Source organism: Xyrauchen texanus, chromosome 41, assembly GCF_025860055.1.
Source record: "Xyrauchen texanus isolate HMW12.3.18 chromosome 41, RBS_HiC_50CHRs, whole genome shotgun sequence".
Taxonomy (NCBI): Eukaryota; Metazoa; Chordata; class Actinopteri; order Cypriniformes; family Catostomidae; genus Xyrauchen; species Xyrauchen texanus.
In genome coordinates this window covers 15,966,271-15,987,174 of record NC_068316.1, presented here as the reverse complement: position 1 = coordinate 15,987,174, position 20,904 = coordinate 15,966,271, and the positions used below count along the sequence as shown (strand labels likewise).

Genomic DNA, 20,904 nt, shown 5'->3' with positions numbered 1-20,904 from the left:
TTACTTTTCTAATTATTTTACTTTTAAGTTACTTTCTAAAACAGTTTTCCACTCAACAAGTTCAAACAGGGCCATAACTCATGTATTATACATACTCTAAATAATATATCAGAAATAAGCATAACCCTTTATTGTATTTAAAAGTAATTAAATTAATTGAAAGTGAGTAACTGTAATCTGATTACAAGAATGTATAATGCAATGCATTACACTTTTTTTCTACAAAGTAATGAGATTACAGTAACTAATTTGTAATTTGATTAACACTGGTATCCATATACTTTTGGTACATAAATTTCTCCAGGATGGAAATTGGAGACTATTTTGTTATATAAACAAAGGTTATGAATAATCAAATGTAATAGAATCAGGCCTGAGAAAAATAATCTTTTGTAGTCATGGCAGAGATAATATTTGATATTGTGTAACTACTCAATAGTACTGTAGTAGCAGCCATGTTTTTATTGAATGTAATCATTGTTTTTCTTACCGGTCCTATTTTACAGGGTACAGACCTCCTCAGGAGGCAGTTTTACCAGAATCAGGTGTAATAAACCAGCTGGACTTTACCCACAGATTCTGCACAGTGCGCACAACTCGTGATGCACTGAGAATTATCTCTAGGCATCTGTGAATGGAGCGAGCCACACACATTTCAGAGGTAACAGATTCCCTTGTTTCAACTGTTTCATGTCAATTGATCTAAAAAATATGTCGGATTAAAATAAAGTGCATTAAAATATGATCAGCGAGAGAATTGTAATGATATTTTCAGGATTTATTGTTTCTTAGAGGGCATGCCAGTGGTTACCTCGTCTTTGGCAAATGCGAGATGGTTAATTATCAGTTACCATATTATCTTTATTGGTAATGATTAATATGAGTAATATTACCTGGGTCAGTTAAATGAAGATGTTTCCTATTTAGTTCAAAAAGATACACATTTCAGTCATTAACTGTACTGTACATTTTCCTTTTAAATTTAAACCAGAAATATCTTGTGAAAATTGTCAAATACTTAATGGAAATACATGTTCAATGTACATATTTTTACACATCCACATCTTAAACATTCAGTTCAAATGCCTTTCTTATTATTGCTTTAAACTCACGACCAACCCATATGATTAAAAGTCATGTGATGTGTGTTCTTTATTGTAGGTTGGTCTGTAATAAAGGATAGAGTGGCAGGGGGGAAAGAGGAAATGGAAGTGAAGAGCAGCTTGCGGAGGGCCCAGTCTCTCAGGACTGTGTCCACTGAACATGCCCTGTCCTGGAAAGCAGCTGGAGATAGGAGGAAGTCTGTCTCACAGCTTGTGGCACAGTGAGGATTTCTTTACCTGAATTACAAGTTTAAGATCTGGCTGTTAAGCTTCTTTTATTGCACATATTGACACAGTGTGAACATTTCACAGTGTTAAATGTATACTACAGAGAGGTCCATAATCTGAAACTATATTTGTAAAACAAAATATTGTAAATAATGTTGACCTTCATTTTTTATGAAAAGTTAAGTTAATCTCAGAATTGCTCAGTAATTGGTACATTTTGGTCCTCTTTTTGCTTTAATGTGAGCATGCATTAAAGCTGGCATGGACTCCTCAAGTCTGTGCAAAACTGGATGATTCATGTTTTCCCAGTATGATCTGAGAATTTAAAATGGTCAATGTCACAAATTTGCTTAATTGATTAGCAAATAGAAATAGGGCAGAATTTTAAATGTTTCTTTGTTTTATATATTTTTTCCCCTTTTTTAAATTGGATTTTGAATCCCAGATTGTCCATGTGTTCTCAGGCTGTTGAGAGCTACTGTATATGGAGAAACTATAAACATGCATTTCAATAAAGAGAAAACACATACTGTACATATAAAAAATGTAATATTAATAATGCGGGACATTATCAGGCCTCTTAACATTGTGTCTTCACCAGATATCAACTCTCTACTGGGAGTAAAACAAAGGCAATTGAGTCAGTGAATATCAAGCACGAGGTAAAAACACTGTACCTTTCATACAGAATTAGAATTTTAGAATTTTGTTTTGAACATTACATTTTTTTTCTTAGATAAATAAGAAGTGTTTTAACACACTTGCTTTTCATGGTAAATAAACAATGTTCCACTTGACCTGGGAATACTTAGTTTGCAAATATCAAGATTTTAGGATTTTTTGTTATACAGTGCATTCAGAAAGTATTCAGACCCCTTAAGTTTTTTCACATTTTGTTATGTTGCAGCCTTATGGTAAAACGCTTTTTAAAAAAAACACACATCAAAACACTCCATACCCCATAATGACAAAGCAAAACCCAGATTTGATAACTACAAATTTATTAAAAAGAAAAAACTAAAATATCACATTGACATGAGTATTCAGACCCTTAACTCTGTACTTAGTTAAAGCACCTTTGGCAGCGATTACAGCCTTACGTTTTTTGGGGGTATAATGCGACAAGCTTTGCACACCTGGATTTGGGGATTTTCTACCATTCTTCTCTGCAGATCTGCTCAAGCTCTGTCAGGTTCCAACCTAAGAGGTTCTGTAAGTGAACAGCCATTTTCAGGTCTCTCTTGAGATGTTTGATTGGGTTCAAGTCTGGGCTCTGGCTGGGCCACTCAAGGACATTCACAGAGTTGTCATTAACCAAACTTGCATTGTCTTGGCTGTGTGCTTAAGGTCATTGTCCTGTTGGAAGGTGAACCTTCAGCCTAGTCTGAGGTCCTGAGTGCTCTCGACCAGGTTTTCATTAAGGGTATCTCTGTATTTTGCGGTGTTCATCTTACCTTCAACCCTGACCAGTCCCCCAGTCCCTGTCGCTGAAAAACACCACAGCATGATGCTGCCACCACCATTCTTCACCGTTGGGATGGTATTGCACAGGTGATGAGCTGGTGCCTGAGTTTCCTCTGGACATGACTCTTGGAATTGAGGCCAAACAGTTCAATCTTCATTTCATCTGACCAATGAATCTTGTTTCTCACAGTTTGTGAGTCCTTTATGTGTCTTGCCCTGAGGAGAGGCTTCCGTCTGGTCACAGTGCCATAAAGCCCAGATCGGTGGAGTGTTGTAGTGATGGTTGTCCTTCTGCAAGTTTCTTCCATCTCCAGACATGATCTCTGGAGCTCAACCAGAGTGACCATAGAGTTCTTGGTTCCCTCTCTTACCAAGGCCCTTATCCCCTGATTGCTCAGTTTGGCCAGGAGGCCAGCTCTAGGAAGAATCTTGGTTGTTCCAAACTTCTTCCATTTAAGAATAATGGGGCCACTGTGCTCTTGGGAACCTTCAATGCAACCAAAAATTATTTGTAGCCTTCCCCAGATCTGTGCCTCGACACAATCCTGTCTCTGAGCTCTGCATACAGTTCCTGTGACCTAATGCTTGGTTTTTTCTCTGACATGCATTTTCAGCCATGAGACCTTAAATAGACAGGTGTGTGCCTTTCCAAATCATGTCCAATCAATTGAATTTGCCACAGGTGGACTGCAATTAAAGAGTACTGTAGAATAATCTCAAAGATGATACAGAGAAATGGGATTAAGGTGTCATAGCAAAGGGTCCGAATACTTATGTATTATGTACCATACCTTATGTATGTGTAAAACATTACTCATTATGGGGTATGGAGTTTTATGTGAAAAAAATAAAAATTATTTAAAGCATTTTAGCATAAGGCTGCAACATAACAAAATGTGAAAAACATAAAGGGTCAGAATACTTTCTGAATGCACTGTATATACAATATGTAGGCCTTTAAAGGGGAAGTTCACCCAAATATTAAAATTCTCTCATCATTTACTCACCCTCATGCCACCCCAGATGTAGGTGACTTTCTTCTGTTGAACACAAACAAAGATTTTTAGAAGAATATTTCAGCGCTGCAGGCCCATGCAATGCAAGTGAATGGTGACCAAAACTCCAAAAGCTCCAAGAAGGAGATAAAGGCAGCATAAATGTAATCCATAAGACTCCGGTGGTTAAATCTATATCTTCAGAAGTGATATTTATGTCCTTTTTAACCATAAATTCTTCTCCCTGCCTTAGTGGCAATATGAATGAAGAATGTGAATCGACAAAAACAAAAGAAGAAGAATGTGAAAGTAAATGTGCAGATTTATTATATTGTTTCTGTAATTATAGGTTTAACCACTGGAGTTATATGGATTATATTTATGCTGACTTTATCTCCTTCTTGGAGCTTTTGGGGTTCTAGTCACCATTCACTTGCATTGCATGGGCCTACAGCGCTGAAATATTCTTCTAAAAATCTTTTTTTGTGTTCAACAGAAGAAAGAAAGTCACCTACATCTGGGGCGGCATGAGGGTGAGTAAATGATGAGAGAATTTTAATATTTGGGTGAACTTCCCCTTTAAAGGTTTTGTTCAGCAGAAGAAAGAAAGCAATACACTTCTGGGATGGCATGAGGGTGAATAAATGATGAGAGAATTATCCTTTTTGGGTGAACTATTCCTTTAAGGAAAGGTGTAGGGTTTATTTTAGGTCCTCTAACAGTTCACCATTTCTTTCTTTCTTTTAAATGTTTTTTTATTGCTATTTTTATTACGTTTTTAAATTTTACTTTTCAGTTTATTTAAATAGTCCTGCAGTATATTTAAAATGAATATATTTTATGATTTGTCTCCTCCAGCTGACCTTGCAGATCACACCAACCTCTGTCAGTAAGAATGACAGCAATGTTGAGACACTATCAAGGAAGACTGATACCAAAGAGAGAGTCACAGCCTCTCCGCTCACCCGCAGTAAATCTATGGAAAGTCTACCTAAGAGTAAACCTGCAGGAACCACTGCTCTCAGGGCACTCTTTGAGTCAAAGGTCATCACCAGGTCTACAAGCAGAAACATGACACATGAATCGGTGGGCGCTGAGAAAACCCATGCTCTTCAAAATAACAACGATGCTGAGGACAGAAAATCACAAGCAGAGGCTGAGGTTAATAAAAGCCATGATGAACCAGAGAAAATTATTGAAGAGGATCAACTGATTCCAAAGGTAAATATGCAGAATTTAAAGAGATTCACAAGAGTTCAAGATAGTTGGACAAAGAAAATAAGCTGTATTTATTGATGATGTAATTACTTTTTAAGGGGGGAAGAACACACCCAGTACAATCCCGATCTGAGAGAAGAAAGACCATTTCTGGCAATTATACTGAAAAAAGGTCCTCCCCAGAGGGTGAGTACATACAGTTAACTAATTTTGTACTAATGTTAACTAATAGAACCTTATTGTAAAGTGTCACTGGTTTCTATGCCAAGGTTCAATGTCAAACATTGACAAAGTATAATCTGTTTACCTAAATGGCAAAAGAAATTATATACACAACAACATCAAGCATGACAACATTACACAAAGGAAATAATATCCACAGCATAAATGCTTTTCTTGTGGACCATTGTATTGGTGTATCAGTAGTGTAGAATACACTCAATACATCACTCTCGATAAAACCTAGACCACATATGAGATGTCTCCAAATTGTAAAGAAGGAAATGCCAGATGACATCACAGCAGGAGTAGCAACTGCTTACAATGACATGAGATGAAAATAACATCATGATCATTTTGTTTGATCGGAGTGCTGGGCTGGGGCAGACTGGAAAAGTCGGTACTGTATGTATCTGTGCAAGTGATTGACTTAGCCTGGTGTTGCAATAGCAGAATATCTCCTAAAATAGCTGGCTGGCACTTATGCTTCAATGGAAGTCGGACAGGGTCAGCTGTTACCAGAACAGAAGTGGCCACAGACATGCTGACACACAGAGAGGACACACATGGCTGGTGGACCAGTCAGAGTCATTATTGAACTAAATAATAAAACAATACAGAGGGATCTGAGTTAAGTGTATAGGAACAGGGAGAAGGAGCACTGAACGGTGAGTCTGTGTTTACACATTATTAAATGCAGAATATTGCATCAAATAGTGTGAGGGTAAAGGAGGATTTCCTATAACATGTTTATTATATCAAACCATGGCTGTGTTACTTGGGACATGGGATTTCCAGAATTCGATTTTTCATTTGCGTGTTCAAAAACAGGCTGGTCACAAAAAAAGCTTAACCTTAACATTTTACTCTGGTTGGTATATATATACATGTTGTATACACAGTATATGTTAATTTTCAACTCATTAACTGCTAAAATGTAGCAATGGGATGATTGTTTTTGAACACTTTGCCTCCCTTTTCTGAAATTCAACGTTACATTTTATTTTTAATTGTATACAGAAGGCCACTCTTGTATTGTTAATGAATAGCTATAGGACTTTTCTTAATCATGTGTTTGTGGTCAACTAGGCAGAAAACAGTCATAGTTGCATTTTATTTCATCAGCAAGTCTTGAATTCCACAATCTTTTGCCCTTGAAAGTGAAACTGGATCTTTGTCTAACAGTACCCATTCAACCACCATGTGTGTAACAGCTCTTGGTTCCTTAACTAGAAATCCCACTGGTATCTGTGTCACAGGCAGTCAGATGTTGTCCCACCCTAGTATCTGAGTACACTCTTTACACTTCACTGATGACTTGCATTTAAAACAGCTGTCCTATAATGAGATCTATAATGACAGCACAATAACCATCATAACCATCACCATTTGAAAAAAAGTGACACACATTCAACACGTAAACAAGCTTAACATTAAAGTCGTATTAATGTGATTGTTGTTCGCATATTTCCCAGTGAAACAGAATAATCAACAAGAAAAAGTATGACAGGGCTTGATTTTATCCATTGATAAATGATCGGATTGTTAAAGGGGGCTTTACAGAATGAATGGGAGTTTGTTAAACAATAGTATGTTTAAATAGCTTTTAAATAGCTGTTTGGCTACACCACAAAATATGTTTTTTCAGTGTAAGACCAGGAACATGCACTGAACATGTAAGAAAACTAAATGTTTGAATTGTTTGATGTCAGCTATATTTAAAAATGCATTAATCAATCAGTCGATAAATGGTGGAAGTCTAGTAACTGTAACCAATACCTATTAAGTCTGTAGTATATTAAGTGTCTTTGCAGGTCATATTAACAAATATTATGTTTTAACTATAACATTGTTCAACAGTCAATGCTGCTTGAAAAGCTGGTTGTATACAGTAAATCATCTCAGAACTGCATTGCTCTAACAGTCTTTAGTATGATGGACAGTATGATTCCCTTATTTAAGGCTATGAATGGAGATGACTGGATATTAAAGAACTGTGTTTTTCATGGGAACACATTGCACTATCCTAATTTGCAATTAAATCTAAATGCCCTGCAGGAAGCTTGGTGCGTCTTGGATAAGGCCCCTTGCAAAACTAACAAAAATATATCCCTGACCTATCACATGACTTTGACTATGACTACTGAAAAACAAACTCTTCTTTTTAAATTGTAAAAATGTAGAAAATTGTAAAAACAATTTAGAATGTCTTTCATACCACACAAGGTCTACGCATTTGGGCATCAGTTGTTGAAAGAAAAGATGTTGACCTTAATTTCATTCCTTCATTAAGTTTTCATTCCTTCATTAATGAGTCACAATATCATGGTTTTGATATTTCTGCTGTTACAGTGGATAAAAGAAGGTCGGTTGCAGACTTCAGAGACAACTCAGCTCTCTACGGAGAGGAGAAACCCTCTATTTCTGTCAAAGCTTTGTCAGCACTATATCTGTCAAAAGTGGCAGCTGCAGAGCCAGCAGGAAACCCCTTAAAACTGGTTAGTAGTTGTAGCTGATTTATTTCTCATGATAAATGTATTGACCTTTGGGATCAGGGGGATGAGATGGTGTAAGCCAGGGTGCAGAAACAACATGCTGTTAAATGAACATTCAGAATGTGATGTTTTTAGCTACAAGTTCATGGACCATGTAGATATGAATCATAATTTCTTTTTTTTCTTCTTCTTTTTTTTTTTTGCTACAAAATCGCTTTATTTTCAAGTACCTCAAAACATTTTTGTATTAACGTGACACTGGGGGCTCAGAAGAGGAGGAGGAGGAATTTCACAATATTGTAAATTAGTATGTTTAAATAATAATAATAATAATAATAATAATAATAATGCATGAAATGAAATACTATGCATGAAATACAAATGTCTTCAGTTTACCCAAAAAATTGTGAGTGTAATGACATTATGACTGTTGTACTACAATAAAATGAACATATTCAATAATTATAATTAAAATTTTACAATCACATTATTAATACAATATCTCTTAAAAGTGGTCACGGTCGTCCCTGCATGATTTACGTTAAATAATTTAGTATAATCTGTAGGTAAATGTTGTTGTTTATTCATCAGGTATGTATTTATATGTTGTTAAATTCATAAAAAAAAAAAGAAATTATGATAAATGTTTTTATTGATTCCAAAAAGAAAAAGAAAAACAAAACATATATACAATGAATCAACATTTAACTCCCACTACTACCCCTCCCCTCCCCAATCAAGAACCCCACCTGACCCCAAACAAACATCCCAGTGGTCTGACATCAGTACATACACACAGAAAATAAAAATAAATCAATCAAAATAAATAAAATAAAATAATAATAATAATAAAAAAATGAAAAAATATAATATTCATACAACTGTAAAACTACACTGGTCGCACTGGTCAGGACCCAATTTTTTATATATTTATCTCCTACGTCGATAATAGCCCCATCACCCAAAACACAGAGTCTGGGGCAAAATCCCCCAAATCCGAATGCCCAACACGTCACATACAAACCTCCTGGATCTCAGCACACCAGCAAAAAACATGGGTCATATCGCCATCCTCCAATTGGCAAGGCCAGCAGGTGGGTGTGTCTTTAAGACCAAGCCTATAAAGTCTAGAGGGGGTCCAGTAGAATCTATGTAGGATCATGGTTTGCATAAGTCACACTCTTGCATCTCTTGCAACAGACTTGATGTTTTTTAGAATCCAAGCCCACACTCCCTCCTCCAATACCAAATTAAAATCTTTCTCCCATAATCTCTTGATAGAGGTTTAAGCTCCGTCCACCAGACTCTGAACTTGCAGGGAGTAATTCTCTGATGCCTCATGACCTTTTCCAAAAGCAGTAATCTCCACTCTCAGAGTGTCTGCCGCTTTAGGGGGGTGTATGCTGCTCCAAAAAATAATACAGAGCAGGTTGCGCAACTGTAAATATCTAAAAAACAGATCTGGAAATCCCAAAATGTTTAACCAAATTTTCAAAAGATCTCAACACTCCACTCTCATATAGGTCACCTAGCATTGAAACTCCCCTCACAATCCACTCTGACCAGCAGAAGGGAAACTTATCAATACATAATTTTGGGTTCAGCCATATGCTCGAGGCAGCATTCAAATAAATGTTCTAACTAAACACTCTGGACACTTTTGTCCATACCTAGTGCAAATGCGAGATAACGGTAACTTAACTTCTCCGGTCAGTGTGATAGAAAGGCTTTGCAATGCAAAATAGGGGCAACAACTTCCTCCTCAATACAAAAGCAGGAAGGGGCTCTCTCAGGTGGAAGTGACCAATGAGCCAAATGTCTAAGACCGAACGCATAATAATAAAACAAAATCTTGGGTAGGCCTAGCCACCTTTGTCAATCGGCCTTTGTAATTTGTTGAAATGCAATCTGGGACGTTTACCATTCCAAATAAAGGTCTTCGTTATGCTATCAAATTGCTTGAAATAAGAGAGGGAGACATCTACAGGGAGAGACTGTAGCAGGAAGGCCACTGGAAGGTGCCTGGTTGAAAAGCCATTACTGGGTGGATTTAGACCAGTTGACTCTGTATCCTGAGAATTTAGAAAAGGACTAAATAATCCTCTGGAGGCAAAGCATAGATCTAATGGGGTCGGAGACATATAATAAAATATAATCTGCATAATGCAAAAATGTATGCGTCACTCCTCCCACATCACCCCTGGAAAATCATACTCCTTTCATATTGTGGCTGCTAATGGTTCCAGGGCAACAGTAATGGGGAAAGAGGACAACCCTGCCAGGTGCCCCTATCCAGAGCAAAATAATCTGCAATTAATCCATTTGTATATACTGCTGCTACTGGGTGTCTATAAAGTAACTTTATACATTCAATAAAAGAATTTCCGAACCCATACATTTCCAAAATCTTAAAAAGATAATCCCATTCTACCATATCAAATGCCTTTTTGGCGTCAAGTAAGATGGCAGCAACCAGAGTCTGATCATTTGCCACTGACAACATGATATTGATGAAACATCCAATGTTATCAGAAGAGCTATGACCCTGAATAAACCCCACCTGATCTATATGTATAAGAGTTGTCATAACTTTATTTAATCGATTAGCCAGAATTTTTGAAAAATTTTAACATCTGTCTGAATCACTGAAATTGGATGGTAACTGTTACACTTGCTTGGATCTTTGTACTTTTTAAGTATCAGACTGATGCGAGCTTGTGTCATGGTTGGCGGAAGCTTTCCATTCTTTAATTATTCCGTATAAACTTCTAACAAAAGTGGACAGTGGCGGAGCTAGGGGGTGGCCCACTGGCCTCACCACACGCAATTGCCGTTTTTGAGCACAAGACTTAACATGTACTTCCCAAAACATTCTGTGGCACCACAGACTGATTGCTGACCCCTGCCCGGCCATCCCTGTGAAAAACTCCTGGCTCCGCCCCTAAAAGTGAAGCTTGCTCTGTAGCATAAGATCTAAAAAATTTTGCGGCAAAGTAGTCTCCAGAGCTTTGCCTGTAGGTAAAGCCCTAATTACCTCAACAAGCTCCACCAAAACTATCTTAAAATCAAGATAATTTTTTTGTTCATCCGTTAGTTTAGGGAAATCTAATGGTTCCACAAAGTTCCTAATATCTTCATCAGTAGACGAAGACGTGGAACTATAAAGATCAAGATTATTTAAAAGATTTTTAAAAGCATTAATAATATCAATGGCCGAGGTACAGCAGATTTCCCCACCAGCAGATTTCACTGAGGGAATGGTAGAAAAAGACTCTCTCTGCTTTATATATCTAGACAAAAGATTCCCTTCTTTGTCCCCGACTCAAAGTATGACTCTCTTGCCCTGAATAACCAAAACTCCATCTTCCGTGACAAAATAGTATTATATCTGTATTTCAATCAGGTCAATTCTCTGAGGACATCAGATGACATTTGGTGCTTCAGCTCTGCCTCAGCACTTTTAATATTCCCTTCTAACTCCACAAGTTCTCGTGCTTTGGATTTTTTGATGAATGAGGCATAATGTATGATCCGGCCCCTAAGAACCACCTTGCCTCCCAAGCCTTGCCCACAGAGGATATTGAGGACCAGCTGGTCTCCATATAAACATTGATATCAGCCTTTTACGTTTGTTGGAAATCAGTATTTTGCAAAAAGGATACATTAAAGCACCAACTATATGATTTATTTTTCTCTGTATGTGGCAACACCTCTAAACTCACCAGGTACGTGTATCTGAGACTAAGATGTTTCCAAATGAGCAATCAACAACAGATGAAATGAGGGACTTAGATATAAAAAATCTATTCTAGAATAAATCTTAAGGACTGATGAAAAGAATGTATAATCCCTAATGTCTCCAAATATCTGTAAGACCAAGATTTTTACACATCCTGTGAATGATGACTCTTCCTAATTTATCTTTACTCTGTTTCAGACATTTGAATTGTAGATCAATTATCAATGTAATGACTCACCTGATATTACTCAAACCAGCAATATAGAAAATATGTCCACCCCATATATTCCCAAATTGTTCAGCCTCCTGCAGGGAAAGATGCATTTCTTGAAGAAACACTATATCAAATTTCTTACATTTAAAAAATAAATAAACTTCCTTCTTTTTGTGGGGTGCCCTAACCCATTCACAACCCATTCATGTTAACATTTGACATTTTGACATATTAGAAAAAATATATTATGTGTCAAAAACAAAATGATAAAGACCACATTCTAACATTAACCCTGAACTTCCCCAGAACCAAACAAACAGAAAAAAGAAAAACGTGTGCATTAACCCATGCACAACAGCGCCAGACGGTGTCCATCCCTCGAAACTCAAACAGTCCATGTACGCCTATGAGAGTCCCTGCGACAACTTTACCGTCGGATTGCTCGAGTTCGGTGCTTCTGTACAAATTATGTGAGATAGAATTACATAACAAAAAGTAATCTATAAAACAAACTCCATCTAATAGGCAGAATAGATAGATAGAACGTGTAGATTCATTCACAAAACTGTCTCGAAGGTGTTTTTCTCCACAAAACAAACTCCAGCCGCTAGCAGAACCGACACACGCAAAAAAAAGCTGTTCCTCGGACAGTCAAACAAATGTTCAGTGAGCTGGCTGTTCATAAGTGCAGCAGATGACCTAATCCTTCCAGAGTCCTGCAAAAAATACTCCACAAAACAAGCTCCAGACAATAGCACAAAGAAAGAGCAGATTCATCCACAACTGTCCCAAAAGAATGTTATTCCACAAAACAGACTCCAGCTGCTCAGCAGAACCAATTCCCTCTCTGATGAATCCAGATAATCAACCCCTACCTCGACGTCCCTGATTCTTGTAACCAACTCAGAGAATTTTGCCACTTCATTTTGCCAGGTCCACTTCAACCTTCGTCAGCATCACAGACATGCTCGCCAGTTGACGCTAGATTTACCCCGCCACACAATCCAAACCGAGTCCCTGGTCTGTGGCCCTGTCTGAGTATCAGATTGAGCACTTAAGTGTTTTTTAATATCTCCAGAGCCTGAGAATTTTGAATTCTTTGCCATGTTGACTTCATAAAACAGTTATGTAGCAGGGTGTATTGAATCTCACTGGTTTAAGACATAAAAATAATCAAAAACTAGCAAACGTCCGACCCTTGCATGGTGCCATGTAACTCCCCTAAATCATACATTTTTTTAATACATTGTAACAGAAGTCGGACCACTTTTAATAAAGTTAATGAAATCAGTTACTTGTTATATTAGAATTGTGTTTACTTACACTTTAATCAGACATATTAGTTATTATTTTGTTTACATTTTTGCTTACTCTAGGAACAGGATCTCACTTCTCCAACTGGAAAAAGGCCAAATCCAAGCAAGGTAAGGAAACTGTAGTGCTTGGTTTCTGATATTGTAATCCATTGACAAAACTCACGATAGCTGAGTGTCCACTATCATCACCACTGCTCTGAACTTTGGAATTATTTACTTAATCATGTATGCAGGTGCTGCATTTTGTTCAAAAGAAAGTTAATTATATTATGTTTTGCACCCATTTCTTGAAAGTAACCTTTTTTGTTTACGTTTTTGCTTTGTGCTCTTACAAAATCTTATCACTATGTTTTGTGTCTTTTGTTGTAATAGCATGCACCATATGATATCAAATTAATGGTAATCATTAATTATTTTGGTGGATGTTATTGTTGAACCTTTGTGAGTTTGAATAACCACACATTTGCAGCATGCAACATACATTTATTATGAGTATCTTAATTGGTCAATGTGCTCAAAACAATATAATCAAAACATGACATGAATGCTAATGTCCTGAACTGCTTTCAAGTGGCTCTATTCAGACTGCTGAAAATGATAACCATTATTTGGCAAAAAATCACTGGTTTTCTTTGGCATGCGTTTTGGCTTCCTTGCAGTTCAACAGGTATGTTTAACAGCTTAACCTTTTATAATTGCTTCAATATATAAACAAACATAACAATTATACATTTGAGATAATTGGTTAATATGTTAGCTATGATAAGCTAATATGGTTATTCTTAATAATTATTACTCTAAGATGGCTGAAGAAACACAAAACATCTCTAAACTTGCCGTTGCATATGTAAAGGACGATGCACCCGAATCAAATCCATCTACAAGTCATCTGGAAACCAGCACTGATGAACATGAGAGACCCTTTTCCTCACCACCCCCTTCAAGAGAAGCATTGTCCAATCTGCACCAACGGCGACAGAAATGTGAGCTTAGACGACTGCTAAAACACACGTGTCCTGAGTTGAAAAATATAGACAGCATGGTAGAGGAGGAGCTGGCTAATGTTCTGAACTCCGACCCAGCTGAAGACACTGGATACGAGGGTGAGGTCCAGTCCAGATGCTGGCTATTTGAGAACCACACAATCAACACAGTTGATTTCCATGACCAAAAAGAACAACAGATGAAGAGTAATTTTCAAGATGATGACATCAAGAGAACCTCTGGCTTGTTGTCTGGTTCCCACAACGAAGAGAACAAACCACAATCTTTCTCTCAGCCCAGAAATCAACTAAATGAATCAGAGGAAGTAACATCAGAGCAGATCATCAATGTGGATGTCAAAGCCACTCGAAGGATGTTTGAAATTCAACCAGTGGACACTCGGAGTGAAAGACTGGAGAGTCCCTGTCCAATAAGAAATGCTGTGATTGAGAAGAAACATGGGTTAGACCAAAAACCGAATAACACGAGTAACTACCATTGCAGTGATGGAACTATAACGTCAGAAATCCAACAAAACAATGTCCCCAATTATACAAATCTCTCAGTAACAAATGAAGTATTTGTAGGTATATCTAGAGCCAAAGAAGTATTTGAAAACAGATCAAGTTACAAGGTGAACCTGTCATCAAAAAATGAAAGCTTTAACGAAGAGGAAGAAATGCTGAAGGCCAATGTAAGAAAACGAGCCCAGATGTTTGAATCGACTCCACTTGATAAGATCAATCAGCAAACTAAGGAAGAATCAGATACTATCTTGGAGAACATGGAAGAGACTCTTATTTCTTTATGGAACTTCAATGTCATTCATTCTGACGGAACTCTTCTTGAAGCTAATGAAGCTGGGCAGGTCAAGAAAGCAACATATAATTTCATCCAAGATAATAAACCTGAAATTCAAGATGAAGAGATAGCGACTGGAAGTATAAAGAGCATCATGCTTCAGATGCTGTCAGGAACAAACCTGGACCCAATTGTGACCTTCCTAAATGAGGACAATCAAGGCAATGTTGAGATTAATAAAGTAGATGTTCCCACTCAGCAACTTCCAATCATGGTACATCAAGATAAAGAGTGCAGAACTGCAAATGTGGTGCAGATCACTGAAGATCTACTCGATCAAGAGAAGAACTACTTGATCAAGACCCTGAGAAAAGGAGTTTTAATACAAGAAATTACAACAAGAACACGAGAGATAACAGTTTATGCTCTCTTCAGCCGAAGTAGAGTGGTAGAGTTTGGCCAAATGGAGTGTAAATCTTCCACTTCTGGTCAAAAGAAAATTCCAGAGCCTGAAAAGGGTGATCATAAGACAGACTCCAGTTGCACATCAGGTGCTATGCAGAAAAAGTCTTCAACAATGGATCTGGATGCAAACAGAACTAGTAATGTGCAGCTATTCCGAAGCTGCACTGAGAAAGATGACCTTGAACATCTGAAACACCTACAGAAAACATCATCAGAAGAAGATTTAAGTGTTTCCTATGTGGAAGGAGAGAAAGCCAGTGAGATTATGCAAGGTAATGTTAAAAGTATGAAAGCCCTTTTCACCACCACCAATTTGGATTACACAAACTTAAATCCGCAGCCACCTGAAAACAAGTTGAAAGTGTCAACTAAACAAACTTTGGTGACAACTGAGAAAAATAAGACTGAAGAACCAAACCAGACAAAGGTTGAACTATGTGGTGATAATGTGCAACCAGAGCTTATCCTAAAAGATCAAGACATAAAAGACATTCCTTGCAAAGGAAACATGAATGAAGGAGCTGTTCTTCAAGCAGAGGTGGTTGACATTGTAGAAGATGATGAGTTACTAAATCTTAAAACAACCATTATTAATCTTCATCAGGCTACAATGGAGGCAAATGTTCTTGACCAGAGTGTACAAGCAAAACATCAACCTGCTTGTCAAATGAACCAATCCCAACAAATAAGTGATCATGGTTCAGTGAGCCACGAGTCTATGAATATCAAGAAAGATGGTAGTGAAAGTGAGAATGAAGAGTCCTCACAGTTTTCCGAAACAGAAGAAGAAAATAAGGAGGCTGTAATGAGAGGTAGCATACAAGCAGCTCTTGATTCCTTAAGAAAGTCCAACATTAATATCACAAAGGGGGATTTTAAAGCTGCAATGATTTATAGGAATTCTGGGAAAGGATATGCAGGACACAAGAAGGAGACAAATGTGGATTTTTTTAAACAGCCAAGTTGTATGACAATTGACTCAGACAGTAAGTTATCAGCCACTTCTCCTGTGCCTCAAACTGAACAGGGAGCTGAGACAACCTCTTGTCAAAAGTTGTTTGAAAACAAACCAGAGACATATACCTCCATGAAAACCAAATTGCATGGCTCCACAGACAATCCTCTTAAGAATCCTAAAACTCCCATTGGACCCAAACCAGCTATACCACCTAAACCAGATCATTTAAAAATTAAACCCAACCCAAGCGCAGTTGTTGCTCTTGGTTATGAAACCAATACAGAACATTTCAACAATAGCCAAATCATTGATACCTGTTCAAAACTGCCTAATGGAGAGATTAAAGAATATTCATCTCCGAAACCATGCCCAGAACCAATGTCTTATAATGATGATCTCTGTAAAAACTTGCAGCATATTGGTGATGCCAATGAATCTGATCCTAGGGATCCTTCAATAAACATAAATGATGGAAGTCCTGAAGATAATACTTCCCCACAATCAATGCTCAATCCCGTAAATGTAGTCAAAGAACCTTCAAAGAGCTCTGTGGAAAGTCTACAGGGTATAAATGAATCTTCAGTAGGATTTCATGCTACTCTTCAAAACTTTGGGGTCAAGGTAGGTGGATCAGTGCCACCAGTGAAACCTAAAAGATTAAAAATGGCTATAGATCAATCAATGAATGTCGCAGAGAACACTAATAACAACAATGGCTCCTTATGTGACACCTACAAAATAGACGGTAACAACTGTCAAGGAAGAAACATTAAAAGTGATAACCAACAAGAGAGTGGAGTTGTCTTGAGAGAAAAGAAAATGAAGGGAGAGACTGAGGATGAACGAAGGCAGAGACTCTCAGTCCACATGGATGAAATCATGAATGGAAACATTGTGGCTGTCATGAAGATCTTTGAAAAATTGAAAAAGCAAGAGGAACTTAAGAGCATACTTTCCAAAGTGGAAGAAATCGAGGAAGATACCAATGAAGTAGACATGAGCTCTCTTAGAAACATTTTTGAGAGTGTACCGGATTGGGTTGTACCACGAGAAAAAAAAGCAAAGCCAAAAAATGTCCAAATGGAGCAGAGAGGAGAAAGGCCAAGTGAACCTGAGATGATGTCATCAATGGAAGTAGCTTTTGTGGATCTGGAGAAAGTTGGAGTTGAGATTATCCATTTAAAAGAGCAAACACTTGCTAGGCTTGTGGATATAGAGGAGGCCATCAAAAAGGCCCTTTACTCAGTATCAACTCTAAAATCTGACTCTGACATTGTAGGACTCTCTTGTCTCTTAAAGGAGTCCATGGTGGTGGTGCAAGGCTCACCCCCCTCAGGTAATATTAGGAAAATCAGCATTGGGTCATGCAAATCACCAAAAGCCCAAAACCAGAATGGCCCTGGGACTTTTAGGAAAGGCATTCCTGGACAATCAACAAAACCAGCACAGAACACAAATCCAGACATTTTTATTCCAACTACCAAACAGAAATCAACATCTCCAGTGTCTCCTTCATTCATTTCCATTCAGTCTGCAGCAAAAAATCCTTCGGAGTCGCTATTGCCTTTAACATCTCAAAAAGCAGACCCAAAGAAGTCCAAGCTCCAGTGTTGCTGTAATGTGGCTACAGACCACAGGCAATGTTCTGTCACAAAGGGGGCCTCCTCCAGTCCTGCAAATCAAAGACGGCAGGTCAGTGTGCTGGAAGTGCAAACAGTCCCAGAGGAAAAGAGAGTCATCGGCACTAAAACAGTCAGTGAGAACTACGAGAGGAGAGACTGCTTCGGTTCTACTCCTCCAAAACCTCCACAGTCATGACAACTGACGTTTATTATGAGTAGTCCAGCCATGTCAGAAATTGTCACATACCCAAAATTCAACACACCTTTAATCAGAGAGGACCGGCCTCTACTGTAAATGTGGGAGTATGATGTAGGAAATGTATTTCTGTTTTAGATTAAAGTAATCAAAAATATTTAATGTATTAGCGTCAACTTAAATAAATGTTTGTGCATTTTTGCTTGGTGTTCTTTTTTAAGTAACTTTAAGTAACTAAATTATTTATATTTACCTGTAAGATCCTTGTTAGTAGTTTAGTGTAATCATATATAGTAAAATACATTATTTCCAAAGTGGGTTGAAGTCATGCAGAAAACTTTACTATGAATGTCAAAAATGAAATACAATTTACATTTCTGTCAGATTTGTCAATAAAAATAATAATGGGAACTAAGTGTGGCACATTTTATATCACAGTTAACAAATAGTTGTTTCTGATATTTCACTGAAGCAAAAATAAAATTAAAAATACAGTCATCTAAAAACTAGGGCTATCGATTTAATGCATTAATTCAGTGCGATTATTTTATTAAAAATAACGCGTTAAAAAAATTAACGCAATTAATTGCAATGCCCCCAGACTGTAATATGGAAGATTCCTGAGAAATGCAAGCTTGTAATACCACCTGTTTACTCCAGAGGGCAGTAAGTGAAACTTCAGCTGTGTGGGCAACACGCAGTTTATACAGTGAAGAAAGCAACCATCCAGCAGACAGAACAACACAAACATGCGTTACGTTCTTGCGTTCAAAACACTTGATGGAGCGCAATCCGAACTAAGAGATCTCAACCTGTGTTCTAAGTATTAAACTATATTTAACTTGACACAGTGACCTAAAAAATTTATGTTTATGACACAACGAACCCGAGATGCTACACAAGCATGTCTGACACAGGTGTCCTTAAACAAGCCCTCATAATAAATCTCCAACTGATTGACAAATACACTTGTGAAATGGATTGCTGTGAACTGTATGCCAATGATTGACTTATGATCAATAATATGGTAGTAAACAATACATTGTATTCTTAAGCTGCTTTTTGTATTGTCTTATCAATGATTAACTCTTCTGTCACAAGAATGAAATGCATTTTAATTTCTGAATATTTTGTATTTATATATATATAAATACATATATATACATATATATATATATATATATATATATATATATATATATATATATATAAATATATAATTTTAATATTTAAAGATAACTATGTATAATTATTTCATCATTATATATTGAATTATTGTTATATGAGGGGCTTTCTCAGCAAATATTTGTATATGTGATTAAATGCGATTAATCACGATTAAGTAATTGGGACACCATGTAATTAATTTGATTAAAATGTTTTTTCAATTGAGAGCCCTACTAAAAACTTATCCCATACACAGTGTTGGGTTTAATCTGATTGCAAAGTAATTAGCTACTGTAATTTAATTACTCTTAGGTATAAAAGTAGTGTAATGCATTACATTTTAAATATTTGTAATCAGATTACAGTTACTGACGGTCAATGAAAGTAATTCAATTGAAGTACATTGCTTGGGTTACAAATATTTCAAAAAAACTAATTATTTATGTCTATTACAATTAAAATGTGAATTCAGTAGTTCAGTATGTCTATTTGCATTTCAAACAGACAGATGAAGGGTGTGTGACAATGAACAAGGAGAAAATAGACATTATTTTGAATTTGTTGAGCAGAAAAACAAAATAAATTGTGACAAGTGTTTTAGAAAGTTATTTAAAAGTAAAGTAATTAGTAATGTGATTACTTTCCAATGAAGCAATCAGTAAAGTAATCTGATTATCATTTTTGAGAAGTAGTTAGTAATTTGTAGTGGATTACTTTTTTAAGCAAATTACTCAAAACTGCCCATAAGAGAACTTGGCAAAAGTTCATTCATTACTTTTGTTCATTAACAAATGTAAGATATTCAGTGTTTCATGTACATTTTAATATGAATATACATGAAAATATATTAATCTATTATAATGTACAGTACATTTTTGAAAATTTTAATGTATATTAATAACCTGCTGTGTATTATATAATTAATATTTTAAAATGTTAGTTATAGTTATTCGTGTATTATAAAGTGATTTGTCCCATTTCTTAAAACGTCACATATTCCACAGGATTGACATTTGAGTAGAGTAGTACACCTAGTAATTCCAGATGTTAAAAAAAATCGCTACATTTTACATCTTCAAGTGAAATGTATTTGTTTTGTATCGCCATGATTCATGATGATTAACATAAATTATGGCAGTGTCTTCCCAAAGCCATACTGCATAAAAAAAGAAAAACATCCTAAAGTCAATCTTTACCTGGAGTCTTTGTACTGTAGTGTGCTAACCCTTTAATGTAACTGTAGTTTCAGCCAGCAGCACAGGAAACATGCTCAGCCTGTTTGAGACCAGTTTACCCAATGGAAAGAATGGCAGCTGACAAACTAATTTTTCATAAAACCTGTTTCTGCTGCAAACACTGCAAAAAGAAACTGAGGTAAGAATGTTTTAAAGCTAAAAATGAAAATCCCTCAAGTAAAATGGATGTGAATTACTGCTATTATGCTATACTATATTTGTGAAAAAAACCCTGTACTGAATAATTATCTAACAGTTATTTGTTTAGAGTTACCAATGTTAAAGTGCAACTAGACCATGTTAAAACAGCAAAATCTTAATTAGGAAATGCTGAAGTTACAGTTCTGGCCTAAATTTCAGACTTTGCCTCTTTAAACGTAACTTACTTTAAATTGCTGACGCAGCCATTGTTACTTGTTAATTTACAAATATGATACATATTAATGTTTTTTATATAGCCCACAGATCTTAAGCATAAAAACCTA

General features: G+C 36.5%; 1 protein-coding gene across 2 annotated transcripts; it reads left to right on the top strand.

Moving 5' to 3' along the window:
- The first annotated feature begins 537 nt into the window (after positions 1-537).
- On the top strand, positions 538-18,958 carry LOC127634000 (xin actin-binding repeat-containing protein 1-like). Of its 2 annotated transcripts, XM_052113388.1 has the most exons (8): positions 538-661; positions 1,162-1,324; positions 1,933-1,993; positions 4,649-5,011; positions 5,107-5,194; positions 7,580-7,725; positions 13,052-13,099; positions 13,794-18,958. In XM_052113388.1, exons 2-8 carry the CDS (start codon positions 1,206-1,208, stop codon positions 18,015-18,017), a joined length of 5,049 nt encoding a protein of 1,682 aa, XP_051969348.1. In that variant the 5' UTR covers positions 538-661; positions 1,162-1,205; the 3' UTR covers positions 18,018-18,958. The 2 variants fall into 2 exon arrangements, with proteins under 2 accessions (XP_051969348.1, XP_051969349.1); XM_052113389.1 differs by lacking the exons at positions 538-661; positions 1,162-1,324; positions 1,933-1,993; positions 4,649-5,011; positions 5,107-5,194 and adding an exon at positions 5,776-5,895.
- The last annotated feature ends 1,946 nt before the right edge of the window (positions 18,959-20,904 follow it).

Coding starts and splice junctions, on each gene's coding strand:
- LOC127634000 (XM_052113388.1), top strand. CDS start 1,206: ATGGAAGTGAAGAGCAGCTTGCGGAGGGCCCAGTCTCTCAGGACTGTG. Junction 1,325..1,932: donor GTCTCACAGCTTGTGGCACA/GTGAGGATTTCT, acceptor TGTCTTCACCAG/ATATCAACTCTCTACTGGGA. Junction 5,195..7,579: donor AAAAAGGTCCTCCCCAGAGG/GTGAGTACATAC, acceptor CTGCTGTTACAG/TGGATAAAAGAAGGTCGGTT.